Source organism: Oncorhynchus clarkii, chromosome 27 (genome assembly GCF_045791955.1).
Source record: "Oncorhynchus clarkii lewisi isolate Uvic-CL-2024 chromosome 27, UVic_Ocla_1.0, whole genome shotgun sequence".
Taxonomy (NCBI): domain Eukaryota; kingdom Metazoa; phylum Chordata; class Actinopteri; order Salmoniformes; family Salmonidae; genus Oncorhynchus; species Oncorhynchus clarkii.
Window position 1 is genome coordinate 4,217,237 of NC_092173.1, and position 18,567 is coordinate 4,235,803.

The 18,567-nt window shown below is 45.2% G+C and overlaps 1 protein-coding gene across 1 annotated transcript in view; it reads left to right on the forward strand.

The window, feature by feature from the left end:
• The window catches only part of LOC139385594 (glutamate receptor ionotropic, kainate 4-like), a 211,543-nt gene that overhangs the window by 188,750 nt on the left and 4,226 nt on the right, over positions 1-18,567 (forward strand). Inside the window, exons 11-14 of the mRNA XM_071130794.1 lie at positions 5,437-5,640; positions 9,018-9,131; positions 15,568-15,677; positions 16,638-16,811. Coding sequence (XP_070986895.1) covers positions 5,437-5,640; positions 9,018-9,131; positions 15,568-15,677; positions 16,638-16,811 — 602 coding nt within the window. The remainder of the gene's footprint in view (positions 1-5,436; positions 5,641-9,017; positions 9,132-15,567; positions 15,678-16,637; positions 16,812-18,567) is intronic.

Sequence of the window (18,567 nt, forward strand, 5' to 3'; positions counted from 1 at the left end):
ACGCAATACAGCAAACAACCTCCCCCGCCCCTCTGGGGGAAAAAATGGTCTAATTGATTTTGAGCCTCCACAGATGCCAAACATGACCATGTAATCTCTCTGTTTGTTACCGATGTTTGGTTTTTCCATTCCTTTGGAGGTTAGTGAAAGAAATACATGCCATAGCTCTTCCACTGTGCCACCAGGAGAAGTGATATTTCTGACCTCCTGATTGCTCTGGGAAGATAATAGAGACTCTGCTCTAAGTTTATTTGTTTTTAAGTCATTTTTGATTGGCTGGCTCAGGCCTCTTTAGGAGGGAGAGTGTCACCTTCAGGTTTCAGACCACAGTCACATGGTCAGTGAAGTGTAGTGTAATCCTAGTGCATGGTTGTTCAGGAGGGTCAGGGTTGATTATTCCCATCATCCTCTCTGCTCAGTCAGTGTGAGCAAAGATGGCCACCTGTCAAGGACTGACCCAAAGCACCTGATGCAGACCTGAGGTCAAATAGTATTTAAACCTTTAAAGCTGTGGAATCCTTAATCCTGCAAACACCAAACCCCCCCCCCCCCCGGAGATGCAATAAAACATCAGCACACAGGTAACTTCCAAAATAATGGAAACAGTTGAGTAAATGAGAGATAAAACATACATTGAAAGCAGGTGCTTCCACACAGGTGTGGTTCCTGAGTTAATTAAGCAATTAACATCCCATCATGCTTAGGGTCATGTATAAAAATGCTGGGCAGGCCATTATTTTGGCTACGTCCCCATAGGATGACAATGCCCCCCAATCCACAGGGGCACGAGTGGTCACTGAACGATTTGGGGCATGGAACACTGACAATACTCAGCTGGACACAACCAGACTACTGGCAATGGAGATGAGATGCTGAGAGATGCTGCATGTCTTCATAGCTTTCATATAATTGTCTGTGGTATATTACAAAAGGTAGATACAATGGTGTAGACATTGGTGTATGTCGGTATATCGGTAAGCATTCACAAACAGTGAATTATCGAGAGAGAGAGAGAGAGAGAGAGAGAGAGAGAGAGAGAGAGAGAGAGAGAGAGAGAGAGAGAGAGAGAGAGAGAGAGAGAGAGAGAGAGAGAGAGAGAGAGAGAGAGAGAGAGAGAGAGAGAGAGAGAGAGAGAGAGAGAGAGAGAGAGAGAGAGAGAGAGAGAGAGAGAGAGAGAGAGAACAGCACAATTAGACCAAATCATGAGAAAACAAAAAGATAATTACTTGACACATTGTAAAGAATTAACAAAAAAACAGAGCAAACTAGAATGCTATTTGGCCCTAAACAGAGAGTACACAGCGGCAGAATACCTGACCACTGTGACTGACCCAAAATTAAGGAAAGCTTTGACTATGTACAGACTCAGTGAGCATAGCCTTGCTATTGAGAAAGGCCGCCGTATGCAGACATGGCTCTCAAGAGAAGACAGGCTATGTGCTCACTGCCCACAAAATTAGGTGGAAACTGAGCTGCACTTCCTAACCTCCTGCCCAATGTATGACCATATTAGAGAGACATATTTCCCTCAGATTACACAGATCCACAAAGAATTCGAAAACAAATCCAAATTTGAAAAACTCCCATATCTACTGGGTGAAATTCCACAGTGTGCCATCACAGCAGCAAGATTTGTGACCTGTTGCCACGAGAAAAGGGCAACCAGTGAAGAACACACACCATTGTAAATACAACCCATATTTATGCTTATTTATTTTATCTTGTGTCCTTTAACCATTTGTACATTGTTAAAACACTGTATATATATATATATAATATGACATTTGTAATGTCTTTACTGTTTTGAAACCTCTGTATGTGTAATGTTTACTGTTAATTTTTGTTGTTTTTCACTTTATATATTCACTTTGTATGTTGTCTACCTCACTTGCTTTGGCAATGTTAACACATGTTTCCCATGCCAATAAAGCCCTTGAATTGAAATTGAATTGAATTGAGAGAGAGAGAGAGCGCAAACTGGGACTGACACAAAGTTAAGAAAAGCTTTCACTATGTACAGACTCAGTGAGCATGGCGTTGCTATCGAGAGAGGCCGCCATAGGCAGACCTGGCTCTCAAGAGAAGACAAGCTATGTGCCCACTGCCTACAAAATGAGGTAGAAACTGAATTGCACTTCCTAACCTGCTGCCAAATGTGTGACCATATTAGAGGCATATTTCCCTCAAGATTTGCAACCTGTAGCCACAAGAAAAGGGCAGCCTAGTGGAGCACAAACACCATCGCGATTTGCTTATTGTTACAACACTGTACATAGACAATAGTATATATTATTTTCAAACTCTTGTGAGTGTAACGTTTACTGTTAATTTTTTATTGTTTATTTCCCTTGTAGAGAGAGAGAGAGAGAGAAAGACCCCCCCCCCACAACACACATTATTGATTCATGTCTGGGTTTTACTGTCTGGGTTTTACTCCCATGATTGATGGGTCAGAGCCAGCTCTTAATTACATTTTTTTCTGCAGGTTTTTATTTATTTAACAGGGCGGGTCACCGTTGAGACCAGGGTCTCATTTACAAGGGAGCCCTGTGAACATGAACATACACAATAGAATTGAACACAACATCATGTAAAAATCACAAAAACAATTAACACAACCAGATTAATCAAAACAAACACAACTCTCACATATCACCTCCCTTCGACATCATCTAAACTGTCCGATGGGGACCAGCGAGTCGAACTTCAAGGTGGTCTTCAGGCAATTCCGTGAGCTGGGGGCATAAAAAAAACGAAATGCATTTTTCCCGAACTCAGTGGAGAACAGCAGGATCTCCAGAACCAGCCAATCTCCAATTAATACATGAGCTGAGGTAGTTAACCAGGTCACCAACTGAGGATGTTCTTCCCCACCTCTGTATAGTGTCCTAACAGTGGGATATATTGGGGAGATCAATATAGAAGTACTTTGCCTTTCCTTTCACACTCATCAATCAACAAGTGAGAGCTAGCTGAGAAATGATGGGCCGCATTTAATTAATCCGGAGCTGCCCACTCCTCTCTGTCGCCGGGGGTGTGGAGACCTATTAATTGAATCCAGAAGGTTTGTTTATTCGTTTCCAAGCTTTCTCCCTTGAAACCCCCGCCGTGTAATGTACAACTGGCCCGTGAAATGCTACTCCTTAATAAGCCCTAGTTTGGGAGGGGAAAGGGAAAGCGTCCGTCCGGCTGCAGTGGTTGAGCGCCTCTACCACCAGGCTGCTGCGAGCGATTAAATCATTTGCATTTATATTGTGCTTTCCCGCCTGGCGCCGCATAACCACAGCAGAGGTGTCAACTCGGGGGCAGAAAGGTAACGTGCGTGGCTGTTTAATAAGTTAATGAACGGAGAGGATTTGCATTTATAGAGTGTCACCGTGCTCTGACTCAGGGCCCGAAAGGCCCCTTCGTTCTCTCTGTCTGTGTGTACTCTTCTTCTTTAACATGCAGTCCAGGAGCTCTCCTGCATGCATACATTCAAAGCATTCGCCGGTTTCTCCCTCCATCTAATACTGATGAGTACGTCCACCGAAATACATTCCGTGACCTCAGATATGATGCGGAGAAGGCTAGGGAAAACCCCATTCTATTACCCCTATTGCTATTCTCTTATCGGTGCAACGCAAAGCGGTGTGTGCACTGTGTGCGAGGTGGGGGTAGAGGACATAGAGGACTAATCAAGTATAAAAGAAACTGGTCCGGTAGTACCACAGGTAGAAGAACTGTTGTTGCCATGGCGACAGGATGGTCGGTGGCGGTGTGATGTGTCCTCCTCTTTGAGGTCTCTTGTTTTCCACTTTGTGTCATAATGGAGGGACGCGCACTTCGTACTGCGAGATGAATCCATCTCCCGGTCACCAGTCAACACAAACGCCACCCCAATAGAAGTATGACAGAGCAATTGCACTGTTTGCCTTATGTTCCATCTATATATTTCTCTATGTCAGACAGTGTGATTTTTCTCTCTCTCGACTTAAGTATAAAGCTCCCTGTTACAGAGGACAGGTTAAAGAGGCTACCTGTTACAAGGCTGGCTTCACTCTGTAAAACCGACATGTTGCGAAGGTGACAAGTCCTCTCCAACAATGTCATTAGTAGGCTCCCACATAAAAAAAATACTAGAGTTTACTATAGAATTCGGTAGTGAACTGTGGAATACGATACAGTGAGGGAAAAAAGTATTTGATCCCCTGCTGATTTTGTACGTTTGCCCACTGACAAAGAAATGATCAGTCTATAATTTTAATGGTAGGTTTATCTGAACAGTGAGAGCTAGAATAACAACAGAAAAATCCAGAAAAATGCATGTCAAAAATGTTATAAATTGATTTGCATTTTAATGAGGGAAATAAGTATTTGACCCCTCTGCAAAACATGATTTAGTACTTGGTGGCAAAACCCTTGTTGGAAATCAAAATCAGCAGTGGAGCAAATACTTTTTTCCCTCACTGTACACTGTAGTATCCCTCAATCATGTGTATAGAATGTTGTAGGATACTGTAGAATACCAGTATTATCCACAAAACATGTCAGCAAAAACACTACAGTAAATCCTACCCTAGACTAGTCTGCAAAAACACTACAGTAAATACTATAGTATATACTATTATTTTTTACTACAGTATTTATACTATAGTAAACTGTAAATACTACAGTATACTACAGTAAATACTACATTATTCACTGTAGTGTTTTTGTGGAAACACTACAGTGAATACTACAGTAAAGTCCGCGAAAATCCTACAGTGAATACTATAGTATTCCTACCATAGTATACACTATAGTATTTTTCCATGTGGGCTGCATTCTCCCAAAAAAGTAAGCACATTTAGTCTTTTAACTAGGGTGGCTGGCGTAAAATGTGGATCCCTGATTGGTTGATGAATCTCTCTTAACCCCCCAAATTGAAATCGTTGAGCTGCTTGCTCAACATTATGAAAAAGCAGATCATAAATTATGAACAAACTTTAAGAAAGAGTGAGTTAGTCAAAAACAGGGTTGTAAAACAGTCGGCAGAGGTGCCAGACAGGACAGTGGCAGGTGTCCGAGTGCTTTTGTCCCCCCCCCCCCCCCCCCCCCCCTGCCAAGTACGGTGGCAAAATGAATTGATGCCCCTGAACAAGGCAGTTAACTCACTGTTCCTTGGCCGTCATTGTAAATAAGAATTTGTTCTTAACTGACTTTCCTAGTTAAATAAAGGTTTTTTTTAAAAAAAAGAGAAGTTGTCAAGACTGAGATGATGTTATGCTATGCTACACTAGGTTAGGCTATACTATATGCTATGTTAATTTTTGCGAACTCGTGGGGCTGCCCCAATCGGGAATCGGGTCCACCTTAAACATTACGTTATGTCCGAGGTTGCTAGGTATTGGGTTAAGGTCGCCACATTGTCATGGCGTTCTACATGTGCTTTGCTACATCTGTGTCCCTTTGCAGGAGAACCCTTACGTGATGCTGCGACCGAACCACCAGGAGATGGAAGGGAACGAGCGCTATGAGGGATTCTGTGTGGACATGCTGAAGGAGCTGGCGGACATCTTGAAGTTCAAGTACTGCATCAATCTGGTGGGGGACGGGGTGTACGGGGTATCGGGGACCAACGGTACCTGGACGGGCATGGTGGGAGAGCTCATCTCCAGGGTAAGAGCAGCAGCTTCCTATAGTCAACCTTATTAATAGGGCCAGGAGTTTTTCCCGACCACATGACTTGATCAGGAAAACTCTGGGCCCTACCATCACCATCCATATCCCTACCAGTTACCCCCCTCTACCACTTCACAGCATAATGCCACTCGGACTATAGACCAATTCATCAAAACTCAATCAAATGTTAATAATGTCGCTTTTTTAACAACAACGCGTCACAAAGTGCTTTATACTAATCAGGACTGTTTACAGCCAGATCACCCCTAACAAATCCCTTCACACAATGATAGTGATACAACTGATACCCTCTGTTCGTGGCATAATGGAGAGTTTGTCGTCACGGAAATGTGTACACAACCATTGTGTTCTCTGGCTCCACAATGCTTGTGTCCGTTTTTTTTTGTATTACAACCGCTATGCCAAATGCGTTGCATCAGTTGTACAACTTTAGTGTGTACGGGGGCCTATATGTGGGTGTTATGTGTGCAGACACACTGTGTCTCCGTGGACTCCAGGGTCAAATGATTCCATCTGATACGTGATAGGCTGAGTGTCTCGTAGTGAAACATGTCCCCAGTGATCGAGAAAAGTAGTGCCCAAAGCAATTGATTGATGTTTTCACATTCAGAGCATTCTACAGTAAGGGGATGTAACCATGCAGAGATGTGATGAGGAGGAGAAAGAGGAGAAAGAGGAGAATAGGAGAAGTAGTAGGAGTAGCGTAGTGGAGGAGGAGTAGGAGGAGGAGGAGGAGGAGGAGAACAAGGGTGTCGCGGAGGAGCAGGACGAGGACGGCTGTTAATTAGTCCAGATGATGCCCGATCCGGGCGACACAGAGTCTTGAGTGACGCCGCCCCAAATGGCACCCTACTCCCTTTGTCGTGCACTACTTTTGACCAGGGCTCGGGTCATATAGGGGGCCACTTGGGACTCGGCCGTGGCTGTGTTCCGTTCACCCTTCCCACTCGGGCACAGCTCATCTTGTCCTAATGAATCTCCATTAGCCCCAGCCACCCTTGAGCGGACACACACAGCACAGAAAAGGGCCCAGCGAACCAGCAGCTGGTGATGCAAAGCCATTAAGGAAATAAAGAAAGGATTGCCTACTCTTATTATTCTATCAATTTGTCCCCCTGCAAGTTGTTTCTGGTTTGGTGACCTTGAGGAGGTCTCCACTCTGTCTAATTGCGCCTCACACGATACTGCTACGGAGTGCCGGAGTACCGAGGAACGTCGGAGAGGGTGAAGGTCGAGGGGAGACAGAGCGGGAAGGTGTGGGATCACTGGGTCCCTGCCTCTGAGCTCCACTCTCGGGGAAGACTTTCAAAACGGAAAGGACAATCGAGGAGAAGAATAGAGAAGAGGAGAGGGAGGAAGAGAGGGGGAGAGAAGAGAGGTTGTACTGTAGCTAGCCTATGGTGGCTGACAGGGGTAACACAGAAAAGTAGAGCGAACGCTGAGAGAAGAGAATGTATGGCCCGGCTTTCCACAAGCTTCCTATGCAAGGCTACAGTCTGCTAGCTGGGGACGGGGGCTTTACTTTAAGCAGCCATAGAGATGGAGACAAAGCCCTAGCGGGAAGATGAAATGCCACGTACAGTGGGGAACCTCTAACTCAATGCATTATTCAGCAGCTGTAGGGACGGCTTATATTTTTTTTCCTATCTCTCTTTTTTTTTCTGGGGCACAATCTTATGATTGAGCGAAAGTGGAAACAAGTGTGGTGGCATGGGGAAAGAATACAACGATGCATTATTTAAAAGCTGACTTTATACAGTTTGTTTTCTCTATTTCTCTCTCTTTCTCCCCCCAGAATACTTTGAATAGCTGTTAGAGTCCAGTAATCAATATTAATATTCAATAGGTGCATCAATATTTCAGCAGCCGCTACGGTTCCATGTTCCTTTTTCAGAGGAGGAGGGACTTCTTTCTTTTGTTGATTTTTTTGTTGCCTTTTTGTTGTTGCATCGGGGCTTGCTGGGGGTTGGCTAAATGCCTGGGTTTGCTTGTGCATTCAGTGTTGTTGTCAGTGAAAACACTGTCAAACAACCACTAAAAAGTCTCCCAGACCTTGTTCACCACTGTGTTAGAACATGGAGCTCTGTTTTCGCTGTTCAAGTTATTCTGGACAGGACTGGTCAACTCCTTCAGGGGCGTGTACTCAAACAGACTGAAGCTGAAGCTCTGTTCTCAACTGCTGCTTTCAGATCAAGGCAAAGGCATTATGATAGGCAGAGTCCCTCATAGGACCAATGAAAGGTGTATGATACCCACTTGACAAGGTACATTGCAACATAACAAGACCCCTACAGTTATACTACTGTCTATACTGTGTCTCAAACAAAGTACATTTTCTTGATTGGTCCATATTTGTTTGCTAGTTAATTTATTTTGTGTGTCAAGGTGCACTGTGACCATAATGGCATGGCCCTAACTGATGATCAGTGAGAGCAAAATATTTCCACAGATTCTTTTGGACAGAGCCTTCTAGCCAAGTTAACAGGGGCCACACTCACTTGGCCCGACAATCAGAAAAGGGGCTGATGGGTAAAAAAAAATAGGGTCATGAATGCTGATGGCCAGATCCAGCACTGTAGGCAGGCAGGCTCTCCTCTCATTTAGAGTTGAGCTCTGACAATCCTCTTATTTTCCAACTGCAAAAGACAAAGAGCAGCATAGGGTTGCACTGGGTCCCAGGAGAGATGAAAATCCCTTGCAGATGCACTTTGTAGCGTCGGATGATTAGTGGGATTGAGCAGCCACCGCCACAGCCCTACCATGCCCAGTAGCACTGACTGACCGGCTGGCTGGCTGGCTGGCTGGCTGGCTGACTCGGCCTGGCTGGCTGACTGGCTGCTGTGTCAAGTGATTTGTCATAACAATCTGCCCTTCGCCTGCTCGCAAAAACATTGCACTCTCTGTGTCTCAAATAGCACACATTTTTACCAAAGCCCTATGTGTCCTGCTCAGAAGCAGTGCACTACACAGTAAACAGGGTGTCATTTGGGACGCAGGCCCTCCCCTTTGTTCTGCACTCAGTTCTCCCTGGTGTCCTGCGTGAGTCAGGTCTTGGACACAAAGCCAGTGGTGGATTATGCTACATACTGCTGGCAGACTATGCATCACGGACAACAATGGCAGCACAGTAGGTGTGGAATTACACTAGTCGCCTACTTACTACTTAGTTTCCATGCATTTCCACCACCACAACCCAACTTTTGCTACTGTAGCTTTACCTATCTGTGCATATCTGAATGGTTGGTGCGGTGTTTGTGTTTGTGTGTGTGTGTGTGTGTGTGTGTGTGTGTGTGTGTGTGTGTGTGTGTGTGTCTGTGTGTGTGTCTGTGTGTGGGTGCGTGCGTGTCTTCCAGAAAGCGGACCTAGCCGTAGCGGGGCTCACCATCACCGCGGAGAGGGAGAAGGTCATCGATTTCTCCAAGCCTTTTATGACCCTGGGAATCAGCATCATGTACCGTGTGCACTTGGTAAGACTAACCTCTGACCTCTCCCACCCCTACAAACAACCTGGCTGACCCCTGACCCCTACAAACAGCTTGCGCCGACCCCACACCCCAGGCACCACGGGAGTCAGTGGACCGTGGCTAATGACCTAACGGCCAATCATCAGCCTCGGTCTGGGAGACGGGTTTAGCCCCTCTCCTCCTCTCACTACATCCCTCTCTTCTCTCTACCTCCGCCAGAGTAACAGATGGTGTGAATCGACCTTTCATTCCCAATCTCACTTCTCCTCTGATTTTGAATGGGATCTAATTCGCACCAATAACAGCCCTGAGCCCTGCGTATAGAACAAGACCCAGGCAACAGTTGTGGAAATCCAATACGTCTGTTTCTATGTTTTAACACCAGCCAACCATTAATCAAAGCCCTTCCCCCAATATCCAAGGTGACACGCTGGTATCTCCTCTGGCCACCGGCCGGATGGAGCCGCTTCGGACCTAGCGGTGGTGTGTAAAAACATTAATATGGCGTCCCAGTAGGGCATTTACTCACAGCCGCCCCTGTCCCCCCATCTGCGTCCCTCCCATTTTCCTTGGTGCTAATAGGTGTAGCTGCCAGGAGAGAGGCTCCATTGGGCCAACAGTTGGTCAAATGAATCGATAGCAGCAGGTGCACAGTAAGTGGGCTGCCGTATCACCTCTGCGGCGGGCTGCTGCTACTGCTGACGTGTTGGAACATGCTCCGTCGGCGTGTTCCTGCGAGCTGACGCGGCGTGGAGGAGGAGAGGGGAAGCCCACACAAGATTGACACACACACACACACACACACACACTCCTACTGCCCTAACAATGCAGGCGCAGACAGACAGAGAGGGGGAAGGATAGAGGGATGAAGACCATGCGTAAGGTAACTGGCAGAGAGAGATGTGGAGCCTCCACTGCTTAAGATCAGGAGTGACGGGCGGAAGAGACTAACTACAAAGTGTGAGGGTCTGCTGCACTGATCTCTCTCTGTCTCTCTGTCTATCTGTTTGTCTGGAGTCTTTACACAGTACCTGTCCCTGGTGTCTCCTTCTTCTTCTCTCTTCATCTCTCTACCCAGGACTCCCCCCCTCCCAGCGCCCCTTGGCAATCTCTTAGGTCTCACACAGAGCTACAAGGCTCCAGCTCCACCATTCAATATTAGAATTTCTGTGACTGCAATTGTTTAGGTTTAATCCACTAGCTATTGATCTCTGACGCAGTGATTTCTACAAGGGACCCTGCTGCTTATTTCAGACTATGATTGAAATTCTCAGCCTGATCAATAACAATAGAAAATGGAGTAAAATAGAGAAGCCTGTTGATTTTTAATGACCTGCTGCATGGTCGTAGAATAGGCTTGCTACCAGGGCCGAATTACCGAACAGGCATACAGGGTATGTGCCCCTGGAAGTAGATGCACTGGGGCCCCGAATGCGTTAGTCTGGCCCTGCCTACTACAGTTTAATTTATTTCTGTCCATGGTGCACCCCAATAGCGTGTGTCTTTGTGTGTGTGTGTGTGTGTGTGTGTGTGTGTGTGTGTGTGTGTGTGTGTGTGTGTGTGTGTGTGTGTGTGTGTGTGTGTGTGTGTGTGTGTGTGCCTGTGTGCTCTTAATCTCCTTTTGATCATCTTGATTAACTGGTTTGTTTTATAAAGTGTTTTGGGAGAGCGCGACAGTCACTCTTTTGATTAACTTACGTCCTTCCTCTCTCCATCTCGGAGTATACTCCGAGGCTTTACCACTCCCCCGATCTGTCCACTTGTTTCATCAAACCTTTCTCATCATCCCCCACTTCTATGTTCTGAGGACATCTTTCCACCAATCCCTCCCACCTAGTAGTAGTAGTAAAGACAGACAGAGAGAGAATGGAGAAGAGAAAGAGAGACTATTGAGGCTGCATATGGATATTAAAAACCTAATTAGACCCACAAGTTCATTAGGGGTTGGTAGAGAGGGGAACGGTGTCACATTCACGAGCTGCCTTGTAGGAGTGTTGCACTGGGATCCTGATTGAGTGTTCCTGCCCTCCTCCAACCTCGCCCCAACCTCCATCTTCCCCACTACCCTCTCCTGCGGGAGAGAGCACTGAGGGAATCTGGGACAGCGCAAATCAGCAGCCCCCCCCTGACCTTTCGCCACGTAAACAGAACTCCTCCGCCTCCGTGTTCACGGAGACCATAATAGCAGGGATGCGAGTGGCGGGCCACGAATAGGGACGCATCTCTTAAGGTGGCCGGCGTTTGAAAAAAGACGTGCTGCTCTCCTTCACTCGGTGTGTTTCTGTAGTGCAGTCCTGCCTCCCTCTTAGGTTGAATACGTGGGGAATGACAATAAAGGGCGGGAAGAGGGATATGATATGCTGAAATCCTTGAACTCACTAAAGGTATAGACCGTACAGTATGAAGATAGAAATAGATTCTCCAATAGAAATCCCCTAGGCAATGTCATGGCGACGTTGGCTAGCTGAACTCATGCACAGGAACACGTCATCGGGTCTAGCGGTCGTCTCGTTCCGACCTGCGCATGTGCAGACAGTCAAATCGAAGGCAGCCTTTTGATAAAAAAGTTGTTTTTGACAAAAAATGAAAACCTGCTTGTCACTTTCACGAGGTCGGAGTAATAACAAGTTCAACTACTTAAGACAATGGCTCGAATCCAGTTTGTGCTAAGGAAGAAGTTTCCACTTCTCTCTCATTGACTTCTCAAACCCCAGCCTGGTCTGCTTGGCAAGCGTTCCCGGGAAGTCTTGTGATGTTGCGCCTCTGGGTTTAGAAACTCGGTGCTAAAGTTCTTATATCCCGCCACTTAACACAAAGCAGAGCCTATGGGGAGAGGGGTTTGTATAACGCTTCATTTCCGATTGTTTTGGATTGGCTTGTAAAATCAGCATGGGCAATGAGGCAGTTGTCACAACCGGTGCCTCCCGTCTCCTCTCTTCCTCTCCCCCGGTTCTCCATTTGATGGGATGATGATTATTATTGCACTCTGTAAAGCCCATGTCCAGCAAAGACCTTCCTGTCTAGTCAGAGTGCCATACATGCCCGGAGACAGTCACGAGTACAGTCTTTATTTATGTACCTGTTGCACAGTGCAGAGCCCATGATCGAGTGGTAACGGTCCTGACTTTTGGCAACATGATCCGGGAGACCAGGGTTCAATTCCCGCTTTCCCGCAATGTCTAAATTGTAAAAGAAAGAGCCATTACATGTTATAAACTGTATAATGAGTCATAGGTGCATATTTGCATATAACAAGTTATAATCCATTATACCTGCAGGCTTCAAGTAAAGTGTTACCCCCCCCAAAAAAATGACCTGTTGTGATCGTAGCTGCCTTCGCCAGTCGGGATGCCCACCTTGACTACAGATCAGTGCAGATGACTAGCACCTCAAAGGTCTTCCTGACAGGCTGAGGAGGCTCTCTCTCCTATTTGAGAAGAAACAAACGTACCATCACAGCTTGCCATCCCTACCTACCTCCCTCCCTCCATCGCCCAGTACACAAACACACACAGAATAACATTTTACCAACTTAACCCTTTAACTGGCACATCAAGAAAAAAATATCATAAAAAGTATTGTTCTGCAAAATATGTGTATATAGCCTCAATATAGGCTATTTATGGATAATTTTTGTTTGCATGACATAAACTTTGATAAATAATGCATCGCAAACATCTCACCCAGCCGGTTGAGTTGCCCAATTAGAGTAAATACATTTTGTTTTGGAATTTGCATATACTTTTTAATTTAAATTATATCTGCTTCATTTACTTATAATGGAAGATAGGCCTAGGTAAATGAGGAATGATATCAAATAAGAATGAAGTGTGATACATTTGTGTGTCATAATATGAATATTCAAATGCATGTAAATTAATGTGCTGGCAGTAAATAATTATATGGATTTGAAAGGATTGTTATATTTGCACTGACAAAGAAATATCAGAACAATATTTCTCTATTGTCCAGTATTTACTAACTTTGACTTAATAGCATTCCTTTAATGGGCAACTCAACCACCGGATAGAGCATACTTTTCAAGAGTTCTTATAATTGTAAACATATTTGTAATTGAATCATTCTTAAATGGTGGTTTAAAGGCCCACAACATTTTACAACCTTCTAATTTCCCATTTTATACATAAATTAGTACAAAAAAATGTGTAGTACATGAGGTTTTCAGCCATCTTTAAATGGGTGTTAAAATGAAAACCACATGATCATTTTACTAAATGTCATTGGTTGAGATGATACAATATGCCAAACAAAATTCACATGCTTAATTTCATTTCAAATTGGTTGTCAAAATGAGCTCCAACGCCCAGTTTTAACAGTGCTGTGCTGAGATGTCTGGGGGGGGCCACAGGTGAATGAGCTACTGTTGAATACAGGACAAGAGTAAAAAATGCTCAAGTGGCTTTACACAAGCAAATAGAATGGTTGGCTGAGCCATACTTGATAGAAATGCCTAGAGAATACAAACATACTACTGTAACACTTTCAAGGTCTAACCTCAAAAAAATACCGTTTGGCCACACAGACCTTCCCTTTGTCAGTCCATTTCACTCTGCACATGCATTTTCTGATTCTCCTAGGCAACTGTTTACATTACATCAGGTGTGTCTACGTTGTTGTTCTATGTGCCGCCGTTACTTCCTGAAAGTTGAGCTCACTTCATAGTGTCATTGTGCGGTATGTCTCTCTCCCCCTCCATCCATCCCTCTCTTTCTATTTCTCTCTCTCTCTCTCCCTCTCTCTCCCTCTCTCTCTCTCTCTCTCTCTCGCCCTCTCTCTCCCTCTCTCCCTCTCTCTCTCTCTCTCCCCCTCCATCCATCCATCCCTCTCTTTCTACTTCTCTCTCTCTCCCGCTCTCTCTCTCTCTCCCTCTCCCTCTCCCTCTCCCTCTCTCTCTCTCTCTCTCTCTCTCTCTCTCTCTCTCTCTCTCTCTCTCTCTCTCTCTCTCTGATCTTTCCCATCTGCTAGTGTTGTGCCTGTCTCCTCAACAGCTCTGCCCTTCCTTAATGGTCCCTTAGTGGAAACTAAACAGGAGATTAAATAGAGTAGCTCTGTAAACAAAATGCTCGCTTCAGTTGGCACCAGATTGGATGACCACGAGACGCCTCGTGTCAGCACAACCTTCACCCAGTTACGTTTCGCTGATATGTTCTCGCAGGAGTTGCCACTGCATTGCACCGTTATTAGCATGACCTTTTAATGTACGCCCTTGCCTTTGTAACCGAGGTGGTTTGGAATGCCTTTAACTCAGTGGGCTAACACAGTCTTGTGGCATGCAGGAGACCCGGGTTTGAACCCTGCGGTCACATCCTCAAAAAAGATACACACACACACACACACACACTACCCTTTCTCGTTTCAAGACTCTCTCCGGCACTAGAATGGCCTCTGACCAGTTTGAGTGCCATTACAGAGTCCCCCTAACAGAGAGTATGGTGACGCTGGTACCATAAATGGATCATTTTCACCGGGCAAGCCTCCATCAGCCGGTAGCACCAGGCTCCTCAGACAGTCCTAATTCTTTCTACTGTAATTAGAAATCTCCAGCTCCACTCCTTTGTTTCTCAATTACACTAATACAGGAGTGATTACAGACACATTAATGAATATCCGACCTCAGCCTAATTATGGATTAATTCATCATTAACATTTTTAGATGCCCTTAAATCCTTTCCCCTCGCAACATATATTTTTTTTGGGGGGGGGGCATTTGCATTGCATGCATGTTGTATTGCTTATTATGAAGGGGATTGTCGTCTTGGTGAATTGATGGTACATGTTACATTTACTGTAAGTGGTCAAACAGCTTATTGTAAGAGTAGACCTATTCTTATGACATATTCTTAAGAATACACAGTGAGGCCACATTTGATGTCAGATAGCTGTGCTGTTGCCCCTAACAACACCACGTCCGTCCTTACAGTTCTTGTCTTTGATGGACTGTACTGGTTTGGGTTTCTCCATGTCCATTGAAGATAATGTAATTGCCCTTAGCTGGTGCACTGGCCTTCTGCAGTCACTTTCAACCATGCATTTTCCAGAGCTCTATTTCAGATGTAATTGGTTTGTTTCATTTTGTGGACAATGGCAATCGGTGCTAAATAATGAAGCAATATGAATGAACCCCATGTTCTACCATTACTATGAACCCCATTACTATGACTGGACACAGTCATAGTAAACACAGGAACGTTCAGTCGCAGGGATAAAGCTGTAGCAGATGTACTGGCTTAGGGTGTATCTGTGTGTATGTAATGTAGCTAACCACCTCTCTCTCTCTCTCTCTCTCTCTCTCTCTCTCTCTCTCTCCCTCTCTCCCTCTTTCCCTCTCTCTCTGTGTGTGTGTGTGTGTGTGTGTGTGTGTGTGTGTGTGTGTGTGTGTCTGTGTGTGTGTGTGTGTGTGTGTGTGTGTGTGTTGTAGGGCCGCAGACCTGGCTACTTCTCCTTCCTAGACCCTTTCTCCCCTGGGGTGTGGCTCTTCATGCTGCTAGCCTACCTGGCAGTCAGCTGTGTGCTCTTTCTGGTTGCCAGGTGAGTCCTCCAACTCCTCTCAGCTCCACATTGACATCTACTGGTGCTTTGCAGGAACTGACATGTCATATGCACTACAACGACAGTACACACGTGTTGTGTCTCAATAATCTCTCCTTTTCCCGAATTGTGCAGTTGTTCATGGATTTGATAGGAAATGACTGGTATTTGTAAATTCCCTATAGGTCATGGAGTCGTGAACGAGTGCACACTTCAATAGGAAGGAGAGATGATTTAGTAGCAGGCAGCAAACCCCTTGATATAATCTTGTATGTATTTATTGTGTAAAAAAGTGATTTTATTTTGGTGAGGTGAAAAAACGGGGTGGGGGGACACCTTTGTCATTTTGAAAGGTGATGATTTTGAAAGTTGATGCAAGTGGAACCATCTTGATGAAATGTTGATGTCATGTGCCTGAAAGAAAAATCGGGTACATTTAAAAAGCAACAATACAAGAAGACAACCTACCCCTGAGCAGTGACGACGACAACAACTGTAACGAGACATTCTGAGAGGAGGGGTTGCCAAAGGTGTGCTGACCTCACGGTCCAAGTGATTTGATTCGTTGGAAGTCCATTGTTCTTTACTCATTTGTATGTTGAATGATCTATATACAGTGTGTTACACTCTGTGTTAAGTATTACCCTGGGAGATTTGCCCGAGTAGTCAAAGCATGCATTTTTTTTAGAACTTGTATCATTCTACAAACACGATAATATACCGGAAGCTGTCATGGCAGCTCAATCTTCTGCTCCATACAGCATATTTAGTAGCTTTTTAGAGTGCTCTCACTCACAGCAGACAGCAGCAGGTGTATGGGAGTGTACCTCAGCTGACCCATGGGGACTGAAAAACACCTCACACCCCCTCATTGGGACTCAAGGTGACTTTGTGACTCTGTTTAAGTTGTTGTATTTCCCCTCTAATTTCTCTCACTTGTGTGCCTGTGTGTCTGTTTAGACTCACCCCCTACGAGTGGTACAATCCCCACCCCTGCCTGAAGGGGCGCTGTAACCTCCTCATCAACCAATACTCGCTAGGCAACAGCTTCTGGTTCCCCGTGGGGGGGTTCATGCAGCAGGGGTCCACCATCGCCCCCCGCGCCCTCTCCACGCGCTGCGTCAGTGGAGTATGGTGAGTACAAATGCATTTTTTTCTCACATGGTCCTTTCCAGCAGAGTTCCAGCAACGACGGTGGATGCGTAAACAGGCCCATCCAGCACACCTTTGGCTTAGCACAGCTTGGTTTGGCGCAGTAGTGTGAAAACGGTAATAGTGTACTTGATAAATCATACCGCTTGACTTAGACACCTTGGCTTTGCACATCTGTCCCGATGCACACCTGAACCGTAATGTTGCTCAGCTATGTCATTTCCACCATGGTTCCAGCCACTGTGGTGGATGGTTAACCAGACAGGCTAGCGCAGGTAAGCTCAGCTCGGGTTGAGTAGCGTGATGTGGGAAAATGTTACTTTGAAGCTGCAGCAGAGAGGTCAAGGCCACAGGCAAAAGGTGAACCTCTAATTAGCAACCACTTATAAACCCTTAAGACGACGCTATGATCATATCATGTATGTGCCCCTGCTCCAATTAGCCTACCATCTGGGCCCTGAATATTTCCTATTTCCTACCCAATTAAGAGTCTGATACTATACTTGATACTGTACCGCTGAGATAGTCTGTGTGAGTCTTTAAATGATACTTCATTTCGTTCATTAATTCAACCGTTTCAAAAAAAAAAGCACACATAAAACTTGAAAAAGCCATAGATGCACATAAATACAATCATGGAGGATAACACACAATGAAGTCTGGTACTTATTTCCATTGTGGTCCTCTTGAGACAAGATGGCTAGGCACGATCGAACCCGGTTGAACACAGTACGACAGCGAGATACCAAAACATAAAAACAAAGAAGAGGAACATCTATCCCATCGTTGCAGTTACATCATAAGGGTCATTCGTATGGGCACAGAAGACATCAAACAGTTTTTGACTTTATTTTTTAAAGATGCCCAGAGAGGATGTCATTTTTATGTGCAGAGGCAACTCATTCCACTCTGAGGCTCCAGTATACTAGACAGAACCTTTCCCAGCATTACTCCTGAACCTGTATAAGCACACATTAGCCACACCTGATCTGGTGCTGGGATTGTGTGCATTCCTAACACGGGGAAAGTAATCAGTTAGATATCGGGGCACAGAACCATAAATACTCCTGCAAACCAAACTCAGTCTAATCTGGGACACCCTAGCCTCAACAGGCAGACAGTTGAGTTCCTGAAAGCAGCTCCTGCCTATGTGAGTACGTGGACTCACCTTCAATACTACCCTGATCAGCTTATTCTGGGCTATCTGTAGCTTCCTCTTCAGAAGCTTAGATAAGCCCCCAAACCAGGAAGTACTAGCGTAGTCAAAATGGCATTGAATGAAGGCAGTGGCTAGCACACTCATGGAGTCCTTATCAAACAGCTTGGACTTTCTAGCCAAAGATGTAGTCCTGACATTAACCTTCCGTAGCACCTTACTGGCCATGCTCACACCTCCCAAGCTTCCATCAAGGATGCATCCCAGATAGCTAACATAGGTTTTAGTAGGCAGCACCTCATCCCCTAACTCCACTTTGATTTCAGAGGACCTAAACAATTTAGGTCTGGACCCAAAAGTAATTGCCTCAGTTTTACTTATGTGCAGAGATAGCTTATTATCTCCAAGCCATTTGCAACATAGTTTTACTTTTGATGAGACACCATCTGCATAAAGGAAAATACGGCAAGAACAAGAATCTTTCATATTCTTTATATACAGTTAAAACCGTAGAGGCCCAAGCACGCTCCCCTGCGGAATGCCATAACTCATTGGTTTTGCCTGAGACAGTGAACCATAAAC